At 41.5% G+C, this 23,312-nt stretch overlaps 2 protein-coding genes, 1 long non-coding RNA gene and 8 other non-coding genes across 14 annotated transcripts in view; all 11 read right to left on the bottom strand.

The window, feature by feature from the left end:
- Positions 1-300: 300 nt before the first annotated feature.
- On the bottom strand, positions 301-10,599 carry LOC117463571 (serine protease FAM111A-like). Its single transcript, XM_034105888.2, is given in 7 exon segments — positions 301-445; positions 448-2,050; positions 2,146-2,196; positions 7,331-7,414; positions 7,639-7,713; positions 9,771-9,881; positions 10,484-10,599. Coding segments are annotated over 4 exon segments (1,734 nt in total). The 5' UTR covers positions 7,355-7,414; positions 7,639-7,713; positions 9,771-9,881; positions 10,484-10,599; the 3' UTR covers positions 301-389.
- Positions 10,600-11,506: 907 nt separating this feature from the next.
- On the bottom strand, positions 11,507-20,357 carry rnf175 (ring finger protein 175). Its single transcript, XM_034105907.1, has 9 exons — positions 20,255-20,357; positions 19,753-19,790; positions 19,116-19,257; positions 16,988-17,142; positions 16,787-16,894; positions 16,347-16,467; positions 13,715-13,848; positions 13,471-13,572; positions 11,507-13,199 (listed from the first exon to the last, which is right to left on the bottom strand). The coding sequence occupies exons 1-9, from the start codon at positions 20,273-20,275 to the stop codon at positions 13,079-13,081; spliced, it is 942 nt and encodes a 313-aa protein (XP_033961798.1). The 5' UTR covers positions 20,276-20,357; the 3' UTR covers positions 11,507-13,078.
- A 519-nt stretch (positions 20,358-20,876) lies between these two features.
- Positions 20,877-23,312, bottom strand: part of LOC117463598 (uncharacterized) — a 2,977-nt gene continuing 541 nt past the window's right edge. The window contains exons 2-10 of one of the 4 annotated variants that reach the window (XR_004553948.1): positions 23,145-23,207; positions 22,817-22,933; positions 22,547-22,611; positions 22,288-22,336; positions 22,030-22,082; positions 21,767-21,819; positions 21,502-21,566; positions 21,244-21,296; positions 20,877-21,043 (exon numbers count right to left, since the gene is read on the bottom strand). This is a non-coding gene — a long non-coding RNA (uncharacterized lncRNA). Of the gene's footprint in view, positions 21,297-21,501; positions 21,567-21,766; positions 21,820-22,029; positions 22,083-22,287; positions 22,337-22,546; positions 22,612-22,816; positions 22,934-23,144; positions 23,208-23,312 lie in introns of all 4 variants that reach the window. The other 3 variants (XR_004553946.1, XR_004553947.1, XR_011644897.1) reach the window with 3 other exon arrangements.
- Positions 21,114-21,206, bottom strand: LOC117464152 (small nucleolar RNA SNORD14). The gene has a single exon (XR_004554044.1). It is a non-coding gene; the product is annotated as a small nucleolar RNA SNORD14 (small nucleolar RNA).
- LOC117464151 (small nucleolar RNA SNORD14) lies at positions 21,377-21,469 on the bottom strand. The gene has a single exon (XR_004554043.1). It is a non-coding gene; the product is annotated as a small nucleolar RNA SNORD14 (small nucleolar RNA).
- Positions 21,637-21,729, bottom strand: LOC117464150 (small nucleolar RNA SNORD14). The gene has a single exon (XR_004554042.1). It is a non-coding gene; the product is annotated as a small nucleolar RNA SNORD14 (small nucleolar RNA).
- LOC117464148 (small nucleolar RNA SNORD14) lies at positions 21,900-21,992 on the bottom strand. Its single transcript, XR_004554040.1, has one exon. It is a non-coding gene; the product is annotated as a small nucleolar RNA SNORD14 (small nucleolar RNA).
- On the bottom strand, positions 22,154-22,246 carry LOC117464147 (small nucleolar RNA SNORD14). The gene has a single exon (XR_004554039.1). It is a non-coding gene; the product is annotated as a small nucleolar RNA SNORD14 (small nucleolar RNA).
- Positions 22,414-22,506, bottom strand: LOC117464146 (small nucleolar RNA SNORD14). Its single transcript, XR_004554038.1, has one exon. It is a non-coding gene; the product is annotated as a small nucleolar RNA SNORD14 (small nucleolar RNA).
- On the bottom strand, positions 22,684-22,776 carry LOC117464145 (small nucleolar RNA SNORD14). The gene has a single exon (XR_004554037.1). It is a non-coding gene; the product is annotated as a small nucleolar RNA SNORD14 (small nucleolar RNA).
- LOC117464153 (small nucleolar RNA SNORD14) lies at positions 23,014-23,106 on the bottom strand. Its single transcript, XR_004554045.1, has one exon. It is a non-coding gene; the product is annotated as a small nucleolar RNA SNORD14 (small nucleolar RNA).

The raw sequence follows: 23,312 nt of genomic DNA, 5'->3' as shown, positions 1-23,312 counted from the left end.
ACAAACGGTGAGTATGCAGTACAATCAACATCAGAACTGTGTTTATTGCCAATTAGGTTAATTTGGTGTACAAATACTGTAAAAAATATCAAATATAGAAAAACTAGGATAAAATAAAAAAGTAATGCTTACAAGAAATATGGATATAGAAAAAGTTATATTGGCTGTTACAGACTAACAGAGAAGTCAATATGAAACAGGATGCACTAGAAAACAGATCTGAAGTGTGATGATGCATGGGAATATAAGCTGTGCAGCCTCGTGTGTTCAGCCCCTGATTATCTAATCTTTCTAGTCAGTCTCCATTGAGTATGTTTTTTAGGTCTGAGTTTTCCTCTGCTACTTCCTGAACTTTCCTCAACAGCTCCTCATGCCCATGCTCCCTCAGTTTACTCACAAAGTGTGCAAAGATAGTTAGCAGAGGTTGAGCAAACTCTATCACACCCTTGGATGTTTCAGGATCGTAACCATATCCTGAGGTGTGCAAACCAAAAACCTTGCACTGAGCATCAAACACTGGGGATCCAGACGAGCCGTGATACATGAAGGTGTTGTAGGTTATTCCTTTCTCTGCTTTATTTCCACCTACATATATGCTTTCAATGCCTTGATTTTCTGGGTCATTTATTTTGTGGACAACGAAAGCAGTGTCTTTGTCTGGCTCTAAATGACCCTCAACAGCCTTCACCCTGTTTCCTATCTCAATGATAGATGTTGGATCCAGTTGTTTCACTCCTCCACCTGGGTGACCAATGAGACAGGCTCCACCACTCTTAGGCATTTCACCAAACCTCTTCAGGAGCCCTGGTGGCACCTTCTTTTCTGTGAGTTCCTTTGTGTCTGAATTGTATTTCTGTCCGACAGGCTCAAGCTCAAGTATGGCATAATCGAGCTCATCATGACAGTAGAGGATGTTACGGTGAGCCAGCTGAAAGTAGTGATAATTTTTGTGCTGTTCTTCAAAGTTAAAGAGAACCTCCACCTTTATATCATCCTTCAGCTTTGTGTTTCCTTCTTCAACACAATCTTTAAACAGATGTGCGTTAGTCAAGATGAAGTTGTCAAACAACACAAACCCTGTTCCTATCTGCAATGGATTCACAATCACACAAACTGACTCGCCCAGTTTGATCAGCTCTCTGACTCTGTGAACGTCGCTGAACGACTGTTGGATCTTTCCAAAGTCTTCCTTCCTCAGGTTCAGTTCCTTCTGATAAGAATCACCTGGGAATCTCTTCATCATCATTTCCTTCAGACCTGCACACTGCTCCCGCAGTAAACCATAAATCTCTTCAACGTCGACACTGCTGCCACTCTGACCACTCTTTCCCTTGGATCTGTTCTCTGCTCTGATACGGTCTTCCACTAAATCCTTGACACTGACTTTATTGTTTCCCATTGTTTTTTGGATAACGTTTATTCTCTGCTTTACTTCTTCTCTGACAATTTTTTTGCTACGCTTCAGTTGTGTCTTTTCAAGACACAACTTGAATTCTTTTCCATCCAGGTTGTCAACAGGTTGGGTACATCCAGTGCTTTTAATTGGATCCTTGTTGTCAGACAGAGTGAAGTTGCCAAGATCATCAATGAAGCGTCCATCTCTTCTCAGAGCGTCCTCCACTGTGATCTCCCTACCCTTCTCCCCATACACACACAGGTACTTGAACCTAGTGAAAGCCTTGCTTCTGATAAACGGCTTTGTTCTGGTGTTTTCTCCTCCCACTGTATCAATACAGAAGACAGAATACATTTCCTTTGACTGTATTGGTTCCTCATTTTGGCCTTGGGTCTCTTCAGTCTTTTCTTTTTCATGCGATAAGATCAGACACTCATCTTCCCTGATACAAGTACAAGGGAAATGTGTCGCAATGGCATGTTTCTTATCCTTTTTACCCAGCTGAATCACAAGGTTTTCATCTGAAAACTTCTCATCATATTTGTGACATGTTTGTATCGCCTGCAGCACTGTTCCGGGTTGAACACAGTCGATAGTGTATTCCTTGGGGTCAGGAGGGAATTTCACACTGAAGTGATGTAAATGTCCGGCCTGCTGGAAAACCAGAGTAAGACAACTAAAGTAACATTTACTTGTTGATTAACTAAAAATGCAGAATGTTTGTATGTGCAGTGTATCAGTTTACTCACAGTGGGATCAGCATCCTTCTCCTTCTTCGTTCTCTTTGCACATGGACCAGTCTGCAACATGAGAAAAAAGATTCAGATGTATTGTTGTTACAGTAATGGACTTCACTCATCAAATCCATGTGTGAACAGATTTGACCTTAAATGTGACCTATCATGCAAAATGTGTCCCCGGTGTTCCAGGGAACTCACCAAGTGTCAGAAAACACAACCCTCTCTTTTCCTCTATACCGAAATCTCTAAAAAAGGGGCTGCAACGGATCTGATACAGACTGATCAGGATTTGAACACTTCTCTGACGTCACAGAAGTGGCGCTACGGCTATTGGGCCAACTCCACCAATCAGGAGGAGACAGCCACGGACATTGCCGTTCGAAAGCGCTGGAGACGCTGTAGTACATATGCCAGGCCAGTAGGTGGTGATGTTCTCACAGAATCAGCCCATGCAAAGACCGTGTTAAATTGAGCGAAATGAGGAATGGCTAAAAGGCATGATCTGTTTAGTATTTTGAAAAATAAAAACTATAAATATGTCTTATATAGGTAAGGTCCAACACTATATTATTCAAATATAGCATGATAGGTCCACTTTAAAGGAGTTTTATTATTACTCATTTATGACAATTAACCCTGCACAAGTTTTTGTGTAAGTTATCAAATATTTAATTTAGTTTTTCTGTTGTTAAAATGCAGCCAGAATGAACTTCAATCATCGATCATTGTTCCGTGTTTTGATTCTTTGTTTACCTTTGAGGCTTGTGAGAAAACATATTTAAGAGTTCACGGTAACATGTGGTGAGAAATAATGAATACAAATGGTCTTTTTGCCATTTCATAAAAAAGACAGTTGGACCCCAAATAGCTTTGAAGCTAGCACCCTAGGAGAAGGTCCTGAATGGATTTGTTATGGTAACATCGGACCTGAGGCCGTATGTTCAGACACTCGGTGAAGCTGTCACTGATCAGCATCGACAGACCCAGCAGTCTGCAATGAACTGGTGATCTCCTGGGAGCTCTGTTCACATAAAAATAAAAATAAATAAAATGCAGATTTGTGTGTTTAGTAGGGGTGTTTCGGTTTTTAGGTCACGGTTCGGTTCGGTACGTTTTCGGTACAGCCAGTGTTTCCCACAGATCTGAAATATACTTGGGCGGGTGGTGGCAGCGGGCGGGGGTGGCAGCGGGCGGGCGGGGGGGTGCCCGGAATTTTTTTTTTTTTTTTTAAAACATGTTTATTTATTGACTTTTCATTCCTGTATAATCATTTTGCGCAAAGATGGCACTGTTTGTCAGAGCACTTCATCCTTCTGGGATTTCATGAAGAACAGCTCCAACGCCTGTGTGTATGGGAACACCTCTGGTGCTGATCCATTAACTGCCAGTGTTTCCCACAGATCTGACATATACTTGGGGGGGTGGTGGTAGCGGGGGGGGGGGGGGTGAGGTGACGTGCAACAACATTAACCTTTCTGTTGGTCGCTTGTTAGCAGACCCTTCACGCGATGGCAGAGCGAACAGGTTCAGGCAGGGCCCATAATGATAGCCCTATAGTTTAAATCTACTACCCACACATGAACATATGGAAATGGGTTACTATTTAAAAAAATAAATGTATTTATAAATGTATGTAGGAACCTATCCATGTGATATTTAGTGGGGGTCGACTTCAAATCCTCTAGGGGGTCCAGGGGCATGCCCCCCCGGTAAGATTTTATTTTTTATTTTGAAGTTAAATGCATCAATCTGGTGCATTTTGAGGGGGAAATAAAGAGACTAGATCTATGGAAACACCTATATTTAACAGAACTGTATACATTTCAATAATCATAAAATCATGGCCATAACCAATAACATACCATTTCCAATATGAAGAAAACACTGAAACTTGTTTATTAATTTATTTTTGGTTCATTTATAGTTGTGAGTGTGTCTGTGCTCCTGAATCAGCCTCTCCTGTCTCCCTCCTCTCCCCCTGTTCCTCTTTGAGGCAGCAGAAAAGACTAGTTTTCTCTCAACAAGTTTTAAAAGTGTATCTTACCTTTTTTCACCCAGTTAACTTTTTATTTATTTATTCATGCATATTTTACTAATCACATTACATTTCATTTAGCTGACGCTTTTATCCAAAGCGACTTATAATGACCGATTACAGGGACATCCTCCCTGGAGTAACTAAGGGCTAAGTGCCTTACTCAAGGGCACACTAGTGGAGGTGTTGCTGGCGGGATTTGAACTCACAGCCTTCCGATCTTCAGCCCACCTCACTATCCATTAGACCAATCACTACCCTCTCAAATGGAAATATGTGTTTACATAAATGGTGACCACACCGTTTGAGACCCACTGAGAGCTTAGACTAAGTTAACTATCTAAACACTCAGAGAGTCCTTCACCTCACCTGAGCTGAGGTTATCCCGAGCTTGAATGACACAGAGACCGATCAAGGGCTTTGATTTATGATCTGTATGACAGTGGCCATGTCGGCAGGCCACATCATGTGGACAGCCAGTCACCCTGTGTGAGGCAGGCCACTTAACAGGCCAGAAGGAGGCGAGATCAGTGCAAGGGAGCGAGGGATCATTGTCCACAAGTTAATCGATCGCAGATGGCGTCGTGGTTACGGACGAATAAAAAAAAATATTATAAAAAAAAAAAAAAACCTAAATGGGTCGCGAAATATACTTGGGCGGCCGTTAATATACCTGGGGGCCCGCCCAAGTATATTCTATGTGTGGGAAACCCTGGACAGCAGAACAAATTATCACAAAACATAACATATTTTTTGTTTTTTTTTAATTATTATTAAACTGTGAATAATGTATTCACTCAAATCAATACATAATAAAATAAACATTAAGGTGCAGCATTTCGATGAACTGAAATAATCTGTATTTGAACTGCACTAGTACCTAAGCAGCCAGTTTGACATTATGACTTGCTTGTCATTGTATTTTCATGATTTTAAAGAAAAATGTACTTGTCCACATTGCTTGCCGAAAGGGCAGATCTGCTGGCACCAGAGGTCGCGTTAACCGAATATTTTCCCCCTATGACGGATTTTTTTAACAATGACGGAAAAATCTGAAAGCAATCCGTCATTTTGACGGATTAGAACAAACTCGGAACAGCGCCAAAGTTTCCCCGCAGCGAGGCTCCGGTGTTATGCATGCCTGCCAAAAAGGAAATGATACCGTTTCCAAACCCAACTTTGCCGTACAGATCATTGAAATGTCTGTGAGTTTTGGCTTTACGCTGTGCGCACTCCCGCGAGGTGCAGTGGGCATGCATAACACATCGTAACAGTTCACGAGCGTGCGCCCCGCCCCCGTTGACAGTTCACGACCGTGCTCTCCCCCCCCCCCAGAGTGAAAAGGCCGACGGGGAATACTGAATTTTGACGGAAATGTTACGATCCTGTCCTGTCCGTTTTGTTGTTACGGTAATGGACTTCACTCATCAATCGTCTATGCACAGATTTCATCTCAAGGGAATACTACCTTCAAGATGACCATTTCTATATTGTGGGTGAAAAATACATTAAAATGATTTCCCTTATTTCTGCATCCTGAAAGCAAAAAAGTAGGAGGTGAAGGAGCATCTATGCCAAGTCTCGAGTGACCACAGAAGGAACAACTTCCTCAGAAAGGCCAGGGGGGAAAAAACCAGCTCCAGGCAAACAATTCCTTACCCTCTTACATCTTAATGTGGAAGCCAAAATCTTCTTAGGGAAACTGGCACAAAGGCAGGCCACTTTCATGTTGGACAACAAGTACATAAGCACCTTAATTCAGAAAGGAAGAGTTCCTGGCTTTGCTGAGAACAAATGTTCAATCTCTAAGAGATGCCTTGGTATTAGCTTGATCTAACCAAGCAATACCGAAGACTAACAATGTCCGGGAGCCATTCCAGAAAATCTTACTATGCTGCTTGGACAATTTCAAGATGCGTTTCATCTGAGGAAACTCTAACTTGGACATGCAAAGGCTTGAGGTGGGCACGAGCACTGGGTGCAGTATCTCTGTGATTCTCTTTTCTGCAGCGTATAAACCTCCTTGTCCAGTCAGCAGAGATGATACATCCGGGTGCAGTACTGAAACACGGCAGGCGGACCGGAGAGGAAGAACGCCAGAGGAGATGGCTGGACATACTGAAAAGATTCTACTCTTTTGACCTGTACAGCAGAGGAAACAAGCCACAGCGGCCAGTAACATCCATGTTTGATGAGTACGATGCAGCTAAAACCAACCCGGTATCACGGCAAGACGTGAATATGTGGCGATTTACCATGCTGGGAGACGTGAAGATGTCACGATTTCGTCCCTTCAACCGTGACAGTTACACGGTATTGTTAACCCATGTTAACCAGTGGAGAGATACCCGGAAATGCCAGGCAAATATCTAATAATAAAATAATAAAAATTCAATAACATGCTTTAACCACTAGGTGTCCCTTTCTATCAGCTGTGCACCTTTATGGTGTAAATACAGCCTATCTACCAATTGGATCAAATATAAAAGTCAGCCGAATTAGTGTTGATAGATGTTGTTTAATTGCTGATATATTTATGATCCATACACACATTCCTTCACATTTTAATTTACATTGAAGTATTTCGTGAGGCCTTCTAACATGTTTTTAAATATAACTACGGTTGTAGTTGAAGAGTTTGTAAATTAACATGAACCGAAGCTGTTGCCTGGCAACGCAATTGCACAACGTCACGTCCGTTAACTCCACATCCACACACATGGATTAACATCGATTTAATACATTAATGTAGCCTTTGTTTCTGCTCAAAGAGAAGTCGACCAGCTGGGGCAACAAGAACATCGGCGAAATAGAGTGTGACTATTAAAAAATAAATCATTATTATATTAATATTGACAATAACAACCGACCGTCGGGGAGCGTTTGCTTTGGCATTTCCGGCAAATTTTTTGGCAAATTCCGATGTAGACACAATCAGACTCTGACAAAGTTGGCTGCTGGCGTAGAGCAGGCAAGAAGACAACACAACCACGTTCTAATGGGCCTGCTTTCATCCACTGGCTCAGGTCAGCCCTGGAGATGCGGAGCAAAGGAGTCCTGGCAGGCGGCTGGGAGCCGGTGGTGATAATCCTAATGTATCCTAATGGATATCTAAAGTGATAGACTGTAGTTACTTTCCTTCAGTGCATTGGATCTCACCTCAGATCCTGTAGCCTTCTCCATGTTGTTCAAGCTGCTGAACCTCGGCTCTGGAGACGATGGGCAGTTCTGCTCGAAATGCACCTAGGTAAAATAAACAAGGGGAAATAGATCATATCTAACAAGGTGAAATAAATTAATAAGGCAAAAATAAATAATATTAATGTCAAATAAATATTGTGCAATAATTAAGGTGAAATTAATTAAATGATATAAAGGAGAAATAAGTAAGATAATAATGTAAAGAGTTCACAAACAGTTGAAAAAAGGCATTAAAGTGTTGCTGTAAAAAAGCATTGTGTACTGACTGCAGGCCAGAGAAGTTTCCAGAAAGATGAGTCACTGCACAAACAGGAGGCGTCTCTCTGTTGAGCAACCGAGAGCTGAAACAAAGGGGAACAAACTCAGGCCTTTATGAACATGAATCATCCTGCTCTGAGCTCAAACTGATCCGCCACACTTTAACGGAGATAAAAGATTCAAAGTGTGAACGGCTCTCAGAATCTCCACTCTATTCGTCTAAAAGATAGATGGAACGGTTTGGCTAAAATCACAGATTAAGTTTTGGGACATTTTCAGAGCGTTTCAGATTTGACAGAATGTTAGATCTAGAGTTGATGACGTCTTCACTTAAAGGTGGGGTAGGTAAGTTTGAGAAACCGGCTCGAGATACACTTGTTATATTCCATGGAATGCTCTTAACATCCCGATAGCAATGAATATCTGAAGTGCTTTAACAAAAAATCCATTAAAAACATCATCTGTGGAAGCCGTAGCGCTGTAAAAAGCTCGACCAATCATCTGAGCCGGCTAAAGTAACTGGATGGCCTACCTGCCTGTCAGCCTTCCATCTGGGCACAGACTTATCTCGTGCCCTCATTGGTTGTGTGTGTGTTGGAGGAGGGGCTCTCTAAGGAAGTGGCAGATTTTGATCCGGTTGTGTATTTTCAAATTCTAGCCACACGAGCTGGTTTCTCCAAAATTACCCACCCCACCTTTAAGTGGAGAGCGTCTATAAAACCCCCCTGAAAAAAACATCATAAACAAGCTCCCATAATATTCACTCCTTTCACATCAGTTTAGATCAGGGGTGCCCAACCAGTCGATCGCGATCGACCGGTCGATCACGGGGAGATTCCCAGTCGATCGCGAGATGTGTCTCAAAATAGAACAACAACATTCTGTTGTATCGTTAATGTCCTGAAACATAATCTTCCTGTGCCAGAATAATGCACTTGAACGCATCAAAGCTTTGTGATTGGCCGGCGTGACCCCATGTGTGGGGGCGTGGCTGGTGGGCATTAGGCAGTATTTAGCTGACGTTGTCCGTGGCAACAGGAGTGACAGTCCGCACACACAAGACCGCAATTATGGCTGAAGCAAAAAAGCCCAAAATATATCATTTTCACTCCGAGTGGGAGGATGATTATTTTTGTATCTATTCCAATTCAAAGTCCATCTGTCTCTCGTCTGCAATGCGAGCGTGGCTTTACCGAAGAAGGGTAATTTAGGAGCGGCATTTCAAAACAGTGCACAAACGCTACGAGACGGAATTCCCTCCTAATTCTGCCCTACGCTCCAAAAGGGGAGGGGCCTGAGAGGACAGCTAAAGGGGAGGGGCCTGAGAGGACAGCTAGATGCACAGCAGTCCATTTTCACCCGCCCAACAACAAGAGCAAGGCTGCTCCAGAGCATCTTATCGTGTCTGACACGTTCTTGAGAAACACATGAAGTCTTTCAAAGACGGCGAAGTTGTGAAAGAAGCGTTCCTGGAGGCTGCGACGCGCTTTTGGGGGACAGTAAAAATAACAGAAGCATTTCAACAGGTTTTTGATACAATAAAAACTCAAGTTAGATACCGTTATTAATCAGCTGTAAGTTGTAGTTTGTTTGAACTTATTCATTATAATTATTGTACCCAATGGTATAAGAATGCAAACATTCAGATCTATTCTGTTTAAATTGATTATAGTCTATTATCAATTCAGGTTAAGAAACTAGTGTTGCTCGCATCCTATTTTAAAGGCATTTCTTTGTATAATCTAATAAAATGCAACAAAAAATGGTTTGATTCTATTAATGTTGTCTCTTTTATTGCCCTTATGGCAGCAGATTCATGAGTAGCTTCAGATCTGAGTTGTCTTATTAGTAAGCCTAATTTATACTTTTGGAGCAACACTATTTTTATATAATGGCAAACAAAGGGTTCAGAGTCTCTTCTTTTTCCCTGTGTCATATGTGGCAGCACTGTTCAATGTTTCTTGAAAACATTACCCACTGTAGTGACGTGTGAATAAACTCCAACTCTGTATCAACAACACTGTTGTGTAACTTCAGTTAAATACTTGTATGTGTGTAGATTAGAAAGAGGATCTGCAGTATTTTATGAAGTATTAATCGTACAAAGGTCAGTTTTATACAAGTAGAAGTGTGTATTCACCTGGTAGTAGGCTGTCAGTAATGGCTACGCCTCTCTATTTGGACTGGTAGATCTCGGCAGACCGGCAACTTTAAAAGTAGCTCTCGGTTCAAAAAAGGTTGGGCACCCCTGCTGTAGATGATTAAAATAGAAAGAAGAATACATGAATAAATAAAAAGACATTGGTAAACATTTTGGGCTTTTTTAATTTGGCAAAATGTAATTCTTTTTTTATTGGAACATTTGTGGATGATTTATTTCTTGTGCTGCTGATTCCCGATTGGACCAGCTGTTATTTTTGAAAGATGCAGCATGTTAGCCCCTCTCTTATCTCTCCTGCTCCTACCCAGCGCCATATAGGCCTAGTAGTCTATATGGCGCCATACGGTGATGATCTGAATACATCCGGTGTTTGAATAAGACTTCTGTACTATTGTAAATACACTGTTTGTTAATAATCTAAGTTTTAATCGATACACTTTAGTAGGAGTGTGAAGCCATGTGTGTTGTTTTTGATAGTAGGAGCTCAGATAATACGTTTTAGTTTCTTGGTCTCTTGGCTAAGTTAGTATTTCTTCCACCAATAACTTGAAGTAGGCTAGTTAAGAGTAGAAATACTCAGTACAGTTACATTCGACCACTGTGTGTGTCCATACATGCTCCGTATGTATTCATAAAGCGAATAATAATAACAGTAATACAAATAACTCGGAGAGAGAAAGGAGATGTCTCACCCTGACTTCGGTCGACTTGCTTTGAGGAAAAAGGCGCCAACAGTACGGAGCTCAATAAACAGGAAGCGGCACACAGTGGGGGTGTAAAGCTATCGCACATGCCGAAGTTTTATTACCGGAGTTAACCCTTCAGACTCCCTAAATCTCACCAAACCAAACACATACCTGCAAACTGTGGTCGAGAAATCTGCTGTCATGTCATCCTCTTCTCAATAAAATATCTTTGGCTTCTCGAGTTTTCTGGCCAATCAGAACCAATAATCGTCTTGTTGCTGGAAGTCTTTGTGGGGAATAACTTTTTTTTAAAGTTTCGTTTCGTTTCTTGCTAAATACACGGTAGATAAGTAGTTGCCAGTTCACTCTCACTCACACACACGCACACACGCACACACACACACACACACACGCACACACACACACACACACACACACACACACACACCATGTATACATCACTTCAGGGGACATTACATTGACTTACATGCATTTCCTGGAGACTTATCCTAACCTTAACCATACCCAACACATGCCTAACCCTAACCCTTACCCTTAACCTAAAGATAAGACTTTATTCATCCCGAAGGAAATTGTTGTGCCAGAGTAACAAAATACAATAAACACAGCAGCACAACAGCAAAACAGTCCCCACACGTGACTGTGTAAACAGATGTAGGTCCCCACAAGGATGGTAATGCTAGGCCACACACACACACACACACACACACACACACACACACACACACACACACACACACACACACACACACACACACACACACACACACACACACACACACACACACACACACACACACACACACACACACACACACACACACAGAGAGAGATAAATATTGCATTTTAACGACAGCTTTATAGTTTGTTTGTGTCCAGGCTACAAGCAACAGTATTAAACATGAATGTAAACAACGCTGGATTTAATTTAAATACATTTTTCATGAATAACAATCAAACTCCTCCAAGGAAACTGAACATAAATAAAAACATGTTCTGACACACTGGTGAGGTTTTACAAATATTTAATAAATACAAAGTATTAATACCAGCAGCAGTGTTCCTGATAACAACGAGCAAAATGATTTGGCAAAAAGAAAAAAGATTGTGATTTCAAGTCATTCAAACGCCTGATACTGAACATTTAGGGTGGACCCCGTGTTTGGAGGGTGGACCCCACGTCTGGAGGGTGGACCCCACGTTTGGAGGGTGGACCCCGTGTTTGGAGGGTGGGCCCCGTGTTTGGAGGGTGGACCCCGTGTTTGGAGGGTGGACCCCACGTTTGGAGGGTGGACCCCACGTTTGGAGGGTGGACCCCGTGTTTGGAGGGTGGGCCCCGTGTTTGGAGGGTGGGCCCCGTGTTTGGAGGGTGGACCCCGTGTTTGGAGGGTGGACCCCACGTTTGGAGGGTGGACCCCACGTTTGGAGGGTGGACCCCGTGTTTGGAGGGCGGACCCCGTGTTTGGAGGGTGGGCCCCGTGTTTGGAGGGTGGGCCCCGTGTTTGGAGGGTGGGCCCCACGTTTGGAGGGTGGACCCCACGTTTGGAGGGTGGACCCCGTGTTTGGAGGGTGGACCCCACGTTTGGAGGGTGGACCCCACGTTTGGAGGGTGGACCCCACGTTTGGAGGGTGGACCCCGTGTTTGGAGGGTGGACCCCACGTTTGGAGGGTGGACCCCACGTTTGGAGGGTGGACCCCGTGTTTGGAGGGCGGACCCCGTGTTTGGAGGGCGGACCCCGTGTTTTGGGCACATCATCTCAAACAAACACCAAAACGAGAGCGCCGTCTCACGGTTGCACAATTAATGATGATTCATAGACATCTTAATATGACGAGGGGTGATGTTACTAAAATAAAAAAATGATGTCCATATTCTAAAGATTTTAAAAGTAAACAAATCGTGGCAATAAATAATGATGTTAAAGGGGCCCTATTCATTTTCATGTCATTGGTCAACTGCTTAGAGAAGTCCCGCCCCTTAGCCTATCACGAACAATGTGTGGATAGCAGCGTGAGTGTTCCATAGTGATGTCACTATGTTCTGGAAGTAAATTGAGGCGTTTCAGGCAGAATAGGGCCCCTTTAAAATTATAATTCAGTCTAATATTGTGGATCAAATTGGGTTTAAAAAAAAAAACTAAAATGCTCGGCTTTAACTTAAAATGAGTCTTGTCAGTATTTTAAGGGATAAAAAACGAAATGCTAAGGCGACCGTTTAGCCTCAGCTTCGTACAGAGAAAAACAGACATTTAAAATAAACAGATGAAATGTAAACAGGTCTCTGTTAGTGTGCAAACTGACGTTTAAAAAGGCATTTTGGATGAAACAGTACAAAGTAAAGCGATGGTTTTTATCACATTAAAAATCTCCGTCGACATATCCCCCCCTCAAAAGCGAACACTGGATCTGTGCCTCCGTATTTTCAGCAGCTTTGGCATCAAAGTGTCCTCCGTCTGCAGGAAGCGCTCAAGCGTTCAGTCCAGATAACAAGGAGACTGCAGAAGAATCGCTTCCTGTGACTAATTATTTTTTTTTTTTTTTTTTTTTTTTTTTTAGCACTTATTGCATTTTGGCGAGGCTCTACTCGAGGCCCAGAGTGAAGTTTATCCCGTGGACGATGCCGATGATGATTGGCTGCCAGGCAACGAGGTATCTGAGCCAATCAAGAAGCTGCCCGTACAGGACGTGAGTCTTCTCCCAGCTGACAGGAGACAGAGCAATTAAGGAGGAAACGAGAGAGACAATGCATCGAAGAGTCCTCAAACACTGAATCAAGTCAGCGTAGTGAGTCCTTTTAAGCGATTATATTTAAAAATATTTATGTAAACCTAAAAGCAGATTAGATACTAAAGAAACATTCCGGGGCAAAACAATCAAAATAATTCAAATGAAAACAATATCAAAAATCATATAACTAATTGGATACACATTTCTACATAACATATATATATATATCCTGTTTATAAGGATACGGGTTGCTCATCATCTTCTTCATGTCCACCTTCTCGTTGCAGTACGGACACGTCAGCTTTTTACCCACAATGCACCAGCCGCGGATGCAGAACTCGTGAAATCTGAAGCGTGGTTAAGGAGGAAGAACTGAACATAAATATCATTCCACCACACATTCATCCCAGAATGACTCAAATCACAGACAATGTGTTGGAGCGCTAACCAAGCGTTCCACAGTGATGTCACTAAGTAAAGGAAGGATACATGTGTCCACAGGACAGCTGGAACGTGTCCTCGATGAATCCTTCCTCCTCCACCTCCACCAGGATCCTCTGACCACAGACGGCACAGATGTCGTCGCTCAGGCTTCGGCTCGGCATGCCTCCTCTGTTGTAGTACTGGAAAGACACGAGTAGAATCTGTTTTATATAACTGTTAGAAAGATCTCCCTGGTCCCCGGCTTGAGCTTCAGCCTCAGGATCCATGTCTCTGGGATCCTCTCCAGAAGGGAAGCAGTCATCACCTACAGAGCATCAACTAGTTCCTGAACAGTGTCCTTCACATGCTGATATCCAAGAGAGGGAGTTACACAGTCACAAGATGGAGGAATACCAGTTCTTCTAGGTAATCATACATCCTGTCATCTACAAAATGCATGAGTATTACATGAGTTTTTTCTCAAAATGTTGTGTTTTCTTCAGAAAATCTCAAAATGTTTGACTTTTTCTCAAATTCTTAAAATTCTGACTTTTTCTCAAAAATCTGACTTTTTCTCAAAATCTCTAAATTACGACTTTTTCAAAAATAAATCTGACTTTTTCAGATTTTTTTTATCAAAATCTCAAAATTCTGACTTTTTATCAAAAATCTTAAAATTCTGATTTTTTTCTCGAAATCTTAAAATTCTGACTTTTTCTCAAAAATCTGACTTTTTCTCTAAATCTCTAAATTACGACTTTTTCAAAAATAAATCTGACTTTTTCAGATTTTTTTTATCAAAATCTCAAAATTCTGACTTTTTATCAAAAATCTTAAAATTCTGATTTTTTTCTCGAAATCTTAAAATTCTGACTTTTTCTCAAAAATCTGACTTTTTCTCAAAAATCTGACTTTTTCTCAAAATCTCTAAATTACGACTTTTTCAAAAATAAATCTGACTTTTTCAGATTTTTTTTATCAAAATCTCAAAATTCTGACTTTTTAATCAAAAATCTTAAAATTCTGATTTTTTTCCCGAAATCTAAAAATTCTGACTTTTTATCAAAATCTTAAAATCCGTACTTTTCGTCACACATCCTGTCATGTACAGAGCTACAGTTGGGATACCTTTGTTATCATGTTACTCTCGTATTGGACAGAGTACATTCAGTATTTCCCCGACAGTAATCGTGTGTTTTAAGCCGTGCTAGATGTAGTTTCATGGAAAGAGGCCCTTCTATTTCTGTGGCCTATGAGTGCTAACTGCTAAATAAGGACTTCCACCATCTCTGTGTTTTTAATGATTCCTCTTTGTCGTATTCTTTAATGTCGTTAGTGTTACATCAGATCCACGACACATGCAGTATTCAGTCAGAGCTGAGGAAATATCACTGATTCGATCTCATTTAGTCTAATGGGAATCAACCGTTGCTCATTTGGTCACTTTAAACAAGGTGTGTAATTAGTTATACTGTGGGGAACAACATCTTTAGCTTGTATTTGTAAATATTTTGGCAAAAAAACAACAATTTAAAGCAGTGGTCCTTGAGCGCCCCCTAGTGGTCCGTGAGTATATATATAACATTTATTTATTTAAGTTTTCCGCACTCTCGCGGGAATATCTCCGCAATGGAGCGAGCTTGAGTTTCACTTTCGATTGCATGAGATAGCCCAGATAAACACCTTCATCTCACATGTTGCCACTTGTTTGTAACATTTGCAGGCGATTTGTAAAAACCAATGTGTTTTTGGATATTTGTGGAGTTAGGTGGTCCGCGAGTGTTTTTGTATTGGTTAAGTGGTCCTTGGAATGAAAAAGTTTGAGAAACACTGATTTAAAGTAAGCCGAATTAGCTTTTAGCAGTTCCTGTTTGCAGCGTATCGAAGGATGTACAGAAAACTAGCGCTAAATTACTTTGATATTGAATAAAACTTAAAATTGTGAATTTTCTCAATGAACTCTTGCAGTTGCAGCGTCTTTAAAGGTCACCTATCATGCTATCTCTAGGCAACAGCATCGCTCTCAGATATATAAAAAACATGTCTATGAAGTGTTTTGCTCCAAACACCAAACAGATCGTTCTAGCCACGCCTCATATCCCTCTGTTTCACTTCCTGTTTCTAAAGAGATGATTTGGGGATAAAGCTTTAAAGAGGAGGGGTCTGAGCTCACGCGGGACCCGGCAGCTACCGTCTAAACTAAATGCTGCCGTGATGAAACGCCATATCATGGATTATCAAGGCTCTGAAACAGTCTGGAGCTCAAAGGCTTTCTCTCTTGCCGGTTATACCACAAGGTGAGTTCCTTTCTACTCCGAGTGTTAGCATGCTAATGTAAACACCGACCATATTACGTCCAAACAGTCGGGCGTTGTTTCTGATAGCAACGTTTCTGATTGGGCCGTGGGTCCACATTTCAGATATTACGTCATATCGGACGCAAATCTGGATCAGCTCCGTTGTTCCCCGTTTTTAGAGATTTGGGTACGGAGGAAAAGAGAGAGGGTTTTATTTCCTGACGCTGCGTGAGTTCCCCGACACACCGGGGACACATGGTGATGTAGAAGAGACATCACAAAGTGCATTTTGCCTGATAGGTCCCCTTTAATATATGAATGTAAGGTGGATTTGTGGACATTGACTCCAGTTAAACATCGTTCCCATTAAGAATCAAATGGTTTAATAAAAGGAGTCGTACCCCGATGGTGGAGGCCATGTAGTCGGAGCAGATTTCTGCAAAGTCTCTTCCCATGACGCCGTAATACAGTCCGTAAAACAGCATGATGACTCCCACGTCCATGGAGTCCTCCGCCTTGATCCTGCACACAGAGGGCTTAGTTATTATTATATATATATATTATATATATATATATATATTATATATCGCTGTCTTTATTATAGCTAACTGATGCCAGAGGTCCGGGGCTCGGATCAAATAAGAAAAGCCACATTTTTATATTTTAAGGATTTTAGATTAAGAAGAAAAGCATGTGCCCTAAATCCGGAAGCAGATTATTTTCCAAGTGAAGAAAAGATTTGTAAATAAATAAAACAAGGAGGGAAAAAACGAAATATGGAAGAAAATGTATATTTATTTTAAACGTAGGGGAATGAAAGAACGTATACCGTGCAGCTCACCTGAAGAAGACGTTGAAGCCGAACATCGTGAACATGATGGCGAGGTAACCGAGAACTCCCACCGCGTAGCTCAGCTTATAGATCAGCAGGAACCACTTGTACACCATCCTGGAAAACACACACACACCTTTAGATTTTAACACACACACACACACACACACACACACACACACACAACATTACAGTGATTGTTTTGCTCACCTGGGCGTCCGGCAGGAAAGAGGTTTTCGCGTCGCTCTGAAAACGACGTAGCTGGTGACGACGGAGAACACCCCCCACATGGAGAGGAACCTCCACCAGTACAGCTTGATGGTGAAGTAGAGAGGAACCCCCCACATCTGCACCAGCGTCACCAGCTGAGGAGGAACCGGTGAGGGCAGGGTTCAACTGGATTTACAGAGTACCTATCGGTCTTTTCTGTGCTGGAGCTACGTACGCATGACAATAAAAGCCTTGACACTTGAAACTAAGGCTAAAATCCCAGTTCCGGAACATAGTGACATCACTTTAGAACACTTTCCCACGCTCCTATTGGCTAGTGCTCCAACGCATTGTATGTGAAGGGGGCGGGACATCTCTAAGCAGGTTGACCAATCACAACAGAGCTACTACATATCTGAGATACACCTGAACATCAGCAGGAGAGGACTCTTTAAAGTAGAGACACTACATACTGATATACACCTGAACATCAGCAGGAGAGGACTCTTTAAAGTAGAGACACTACATACTGATATACACCTGAACATCAGCAGGAGAGGACTCTTTAAAGTAGAGACACTATATACTGATATACACCTGAACATCAGCAGGAGAGGACTCTTTAAAGTAGAGACGCTACATACTGATATACACCTGAACATCAGCAGGAGAGGACTCTTTAAAGTAGAGACACTATATACTGATATACACCTGAACATCAGCAGGAGAGGACTCTTTAAAGTAGAGACACTACATACTGATATACACCTGAACATCAGCAGGAGAGGACTCTTTAAAGTAGAGACACTACATACTGATATATACCTGAACATCAGCAGGAGAGAACTCTTTAAAGTAGAGACACTACATACTGATATACACCTGAACATCAGCAGGAGAGGACTCTTTAAAGTAGAGACACTACATACTGATATATACCTGAACATCAGCAGGAGAGAACTCTTTAAAGTAGAGACACTACATACTGATATACACCTGAACATCAGCAGGAGAGGACTCTTTAAAGTAGAGACACTACATACTGATATACACCTGAACATCATCAGGAGAGGACTCTTTAAAGTAGAGACACTACATACTGATATACACCTGAACATCAGCAGGAGAGGACTCTTTAAAGTAGAGACACTATATACTGATATACACCTGAACATCAGCAGGAGAGGACTCTTTAAAGTAGAGACACTACATACTGATATACACCTGAACATCAGCAGGAGAGGACTCTTTAAAGTAGAGACACTACATACTGATATACACCTGAACATCATCAGGAGAGGACTCTTTAAAGTAGAGACACTACATACTGATATACACCTGAACATCAGCAGGAGAGGACTCTTTAAAGTAGAGACACTATATACTGATATACACCTGAACATCAGCAGGAGAGGACTCTTTAAAGTAGAGACACTACATACTGATATACACCTGAACATCAGCAGGAGAGGACTCTTTAAAGTAGAGACACTACATACTGATATATACCTGAACATCAGCAGGAGAGAACTCTTTAAAGTAGAGACACTACATACTGATATACACCTGAACATCAGCAGGAGAGGACTCTTTAAAGTAGAGACACTACATACTGATATATACCTGAACATCAGCAGGAGAGAACTCTTTAAAGTAGAGACACTACATACTGATATACACCTGAACATCAGCAGGAGGGGACTCTTTAAAGTAGAGACACTACATACTGATATACACCTGAACATCATCAGGAGAGGACTCTTTAAAGTAGAGACACTACATACTGATATACACCTGAACATCAGCAGGAGAGGACTCTTTAAAGTAGAGACGCTACATACTGATATACACCTGAACATCAGCAGGAGAGGACTCTTTAAAGTAGAGACACTACATACTGATATACACCTGAACATCAGCAGGAGAGGACTCTTTAAAGTAGAGACACTACATACTGATATACACCTGAACATCAGCAGGAGAGGACTCTTTAAAGTAGAGACACTACATACTGATATACACCTGAACATCAGCAGGAGAGGACTCTTTAAAGTAGAGACACTACATACTGATATACACCTGAACATCAGCAGGAGAGGACTCTTTAAAGTATGTATGAAGGCCTCACGTTGTAGGACCGGTGGTGTCTCTGCTTCCACTGCACCAGGACGATCTGAGCCACCACCAGCGTGGCGATGAGGATCATCACCATCTCTGCGTGCATGGCCTCGTGGCCGCGATGTTTCACATGCAGACGCTCGTGCTGCACCCTGACGGAGGGGAAAGCACAGAAAAAGCACCACACAAAAAAAACTGGTCAGAAGGAAAAAACGCAGCATTTATTTTTGATTTCTTTATTATTTAATCATACATTAATTATTTCTTTCCTATTTTTGTATTATTATGTGTACACCAAGAATACAACTATGGCCATTTTTGATCCTGAAAATGTCAGAAATTGACTCAGAAACCACTCCGTATATGTCCAAGTTGGCCACGTCACCAGTCACAGGATATAATGCAATTCATGTTAATTAACACACCTTATGCTAATTATGCAAATGACCCAACATATGCCGGTTAGCATCCTGCAGGTGCCATGTGCTGGAGACTCTACTGTGTGTGTGTGTGTGTGTGTGTGTGTGTGTGTGTGTGTGTGTGTGTGTGTGTGTGTGTGTGTGTGTGTGTGTGTGTGTGTGTGTGTGTGTGTGTGTGTGTGTGTGTGTGTGTGTGTGTGTGTGTGTGTGTGAGGAAAGGAAACTCACTTCCAGTTCTCTCTGTGTGTCATCTTCAGCAGGTCGTCCTGTGAGGACAGAAATAACAGCAGTGGGTCTCTGGACACTTTGAAGTAGGTTATTACCGTTAATACAACATCATTATTAAATCAAGTAAAGCCTCCATTGTGTTCAGGGGTGGGAAGACACTATAGTACTATATTAAGTTCTGAGGTACTTGAGTATTTCCATTTCAATGCTACTTTAAACAGCTGTAGCTACTTTTAACTAAATGGATGTCTATACATTAAACTACTGGACTATCTTTTTAAGTCACAAAAGAGTCAAATTATTTAAATATTGGACAAAGAGTCCATCAGAAATCCGGTTATGGTTTTCTGACACTTTGTTTACAGCTGGTTTTAAGCTAGGCGGCTAGTTAGCCACAGCTAGCTCTGTTAGCTCCCGTTATAGCGAATTTAAACATTATAAATCTCAACATTTCGTGGAAACGGTGTGTGAAAAGCTGCGTTGTGAATCTGAGTTCACTTACCTGCGGGTGCACGCCCGCCATTATAGCTTTTTCTTCACCTTTCCCGGTGAAAGCTAGCCTGCTAACAGCTAGCTCTGCTAACAGCAGCTTCCCTGACAGCTGGAAGAGGTGCGGGAAGCGAAGAGGGACACAATTCATCCGTAACGCGAAATCATTGAATTACACGTTTTAATATTTGGTGGAATACACATTTTAGCAGTAAAACATGAATTAGCATTAACTAATAACATTATAGTTTATACTTAATGTGTATAGTACACCATGTTTACAGTAGATTGTTATGTTTAAATACTCCCCTGAATGAAGTCATTTTAGTGAGAATGTATTTTTTTTTTTTTTTAAATGTTCAGTTTGTAATACTGTAGACTTGGATATAATAATATTCCAAATGCTGAGGAAATAATTTTCTCAATGTGAGATAAATCTATATTTTGTAATTAATCCATTTTATAAATACAGCGGCTACTCATCGACCTGAATGTGTACTTATGAACCTTTATCATGATATATTCATGCCTTCCATCTAATGTTTCCGTCTTCATCTGGCACTTCAACTTGTTTTTATAGATATGTTATGTATTAAAACTACATACTAGGATGACAAATTGGCACCAACACACAATTCACACTTTCAGTACATTTTATTTTGGAGAATCCTGATGAGAAATGTTTATAAAAAGAGGAACAAATCAACTTTAGTCAGTGATCTTTATTTCTTTGTAATCAATAAAAACAGTCAATAAAGATTGTGTGGAAAATGAATCCTCGGCTCCTGGTTGTTCCCTCCACCTGTGAGAGTAAATAAAACGCTTTTAATAATCAGAACATTTCAATGATTATCCGATTACAACGAGTTAATTCGCTCAGACATCCAAGGAAGGATTGGGCCATCACTGGTCTCTCGACCTCTGGTGGAAACTACGAATGGCAGGAAGAAGCTTCATCACAGCGAACTTTATAGACAACACCCGATAATAATAAATACATACCAGGGATTAGCCAGCTCCAGTGGGTCGACTGCACGGCGAGCACCGACTCCACCCTGAAAGAGACCCGTGAAGATACGTTAGACTAAGAGATACATTTTTGTATTAAAAAACATTGAATTTTCTGCTTTTAAATTCGCTCAGACATCCAAGGAAGGATTGGGCCATCACTGGTCTCTCGACCTCTGGTGGAAACTACGAATGGCAGGAAGAAGCTTCATCACAGCGAATTAAAAATATATTTAGTTATAAATTAATTACCAACGTACCAGGTTCACAGACATGGATCAGCGTCTGTAGAGGAGTTCATCCGTTTCACATCAAACCTGAGAGAGACGGAGAACTAGTTAGTTCAGAAGGAGAAACTCAAGGATAAGTTTAAAAATATTTTATTATTCGCTCAGACATCCAAGGAAGGATTGGGCCATCACTGGTCTCTCGACCTCTGGTGGAAACTACGAATGGCAGGAAGAAGCTTCATCACAGCGAACTTTATAGATAACACCCGATAATAATAAATACATACCAGGGATTAGCCAGCTCCAGTGGGTCGACTACACGGCGAGCACCGACTCCACCCTGAAAGAGACCCGTGAAGATACGTTAGACTAAGAGATACATTTTTGTATTAAAAAACATTGAATTTTCTGCTTTTAAATTCGCTCAGACATCCAAGGAAGGATTGGGCCATCACTGGTCTCTCGACCTCTGGTGGAAACTACGAATGGCAGGAAGAAGCTTCATCACAGCGAACTTTATAGATAACACCCGATAATCAAAAATACGTACCAGGGATTAGCCAGCTCCAGTGGGTCGACTGCACGGCGAGCACCGACTCCACCCTGAAAGAGACACGCAGAGATTCGTTAGATTTAGAAAAAAAATAAAAACCATTTAATTTTCCGCTTTCAATTCGCTCAGACATCCAAGGAAGGATTGGGCCATCACTGGTCTCTCGACCTCTGGTGGAAACTACGAATGGCAGGAAGAAGCTTCATCACAGCGAATTAAAGTATATTTACAGTAATAAAATAATTACTAACGTACGTGGATCAGCATCTCTGGAGTTCATCCGTTTCACCGCATCACATCAAACCTGAGAGAGACGGAGAACTAGTTAGTTCAGAAGGAGAAAATACAGGAATAAAAGTTTAAATATATTTATTTTATTATTCGCTCAGACATCCAAGGAAGGATTGGGCCATCACTGGTCTCTCGACCTCTGGTGGAAACTACGAATGGCAGGAAGAAGCTTCATCACAGCGAATTAAAAATGTATATTTACAGTAAATAATTACTAACGTACCAGGTTCACAGACGTGGATCAGCATCTGTGGGGGATTTAATCCAGTTATCTGCATCACATCAAACCTGAGAGAAAGAGAACTAGTTAGTTCAGAAGGAGAAACTCAAGGATAAGTTTAAAAATATGTATTTTATTATTCGCTCAGACATCCAAGGAAGGATTGGGCCATCACTGGTCTCTCGACCTCTGGTGGAAACTACGAATGGCAGGAAGAAGCTTCATCACAGCGAATTCAATAACTTCTGGTCACTATATAATAAACTTGCTCACCTGTATCGAAGTTAATCATTTCTGCTTGGCCATGATTTCATCCCAACATCCTTTCCTTGATCAGCAGTTTCACTACGGTGGCCTGGAGGGTCATTTCTCCCCGGCGCTGATGGTACTCTGGGTAGAAAAGAACAGACTTGTATAAGAGTCTAAAACACATGATTTAAAATAAATAAACATTATTTTATTGCACAAAAGCGCTCAGACATCCAAGGAAGGATTGGGCCATCACTGGTCTCTCGACCTCTGGTGGAAACTACGAATGGCAGGAAGAAGCTTCATCACAGCGCAGAGATTTACAATTAAAACTCATTTCAAATGTTCTTACCTGGTGTGGACTTCAGGCACCATCCCAGAGATGAAGCAGCATCCGGAGACACACATGTTAGACCTGAACAATTAAATATATATATACAATTAATACAATATGTTTAATGCATGAAACACATGAGAGCTAAAGTGGGCTGTGTTGTACTAATGCACTTAGTTTAATTTT

The sequence above is a fragment of the Pseudochaenichthys georgianus genome, chromosome 18 (assembly GCF_902827115.2).
Source record: "Pseudochaenichthys georgianus chromosome 18, fPseGeo1.2, whole genome shotgun sequence".
NCBI classification, from domain to species: Eukaryota; Metazoa; Chordata; class Actinopteri; order Perciformes; family Channichthyidae; genus Pseudochaenichthys; species Pseudochaenichthys georgianus.
This window is presented reverse-complemented; position numbering and strand designations above follow the sequence as displayed.

Excerpts from the sequence above, each read along its gene's own strand:
- rnf175 (XM_034105907.1), bottom strand. The coding sequence starts at position 20,275 with ATGGCGGGCGTGCACCCGCAG. Across the intron at positions 16,468-16,786 it reads GGCTTCAACGTCTTCTTCAG|GATCAAGGCGGAGGACTCCA; the intron begins GTGAGCTGCACG and ends CTCTGTGTGCAG. Across the intron at positions 13,200-13,470 it reads AAGAAGATGATGAGCAACCC|CTGGGAGAAGACTCACGTCC; the intron begins GTATCCTTATAA and ends GTCTCCTGTCAG.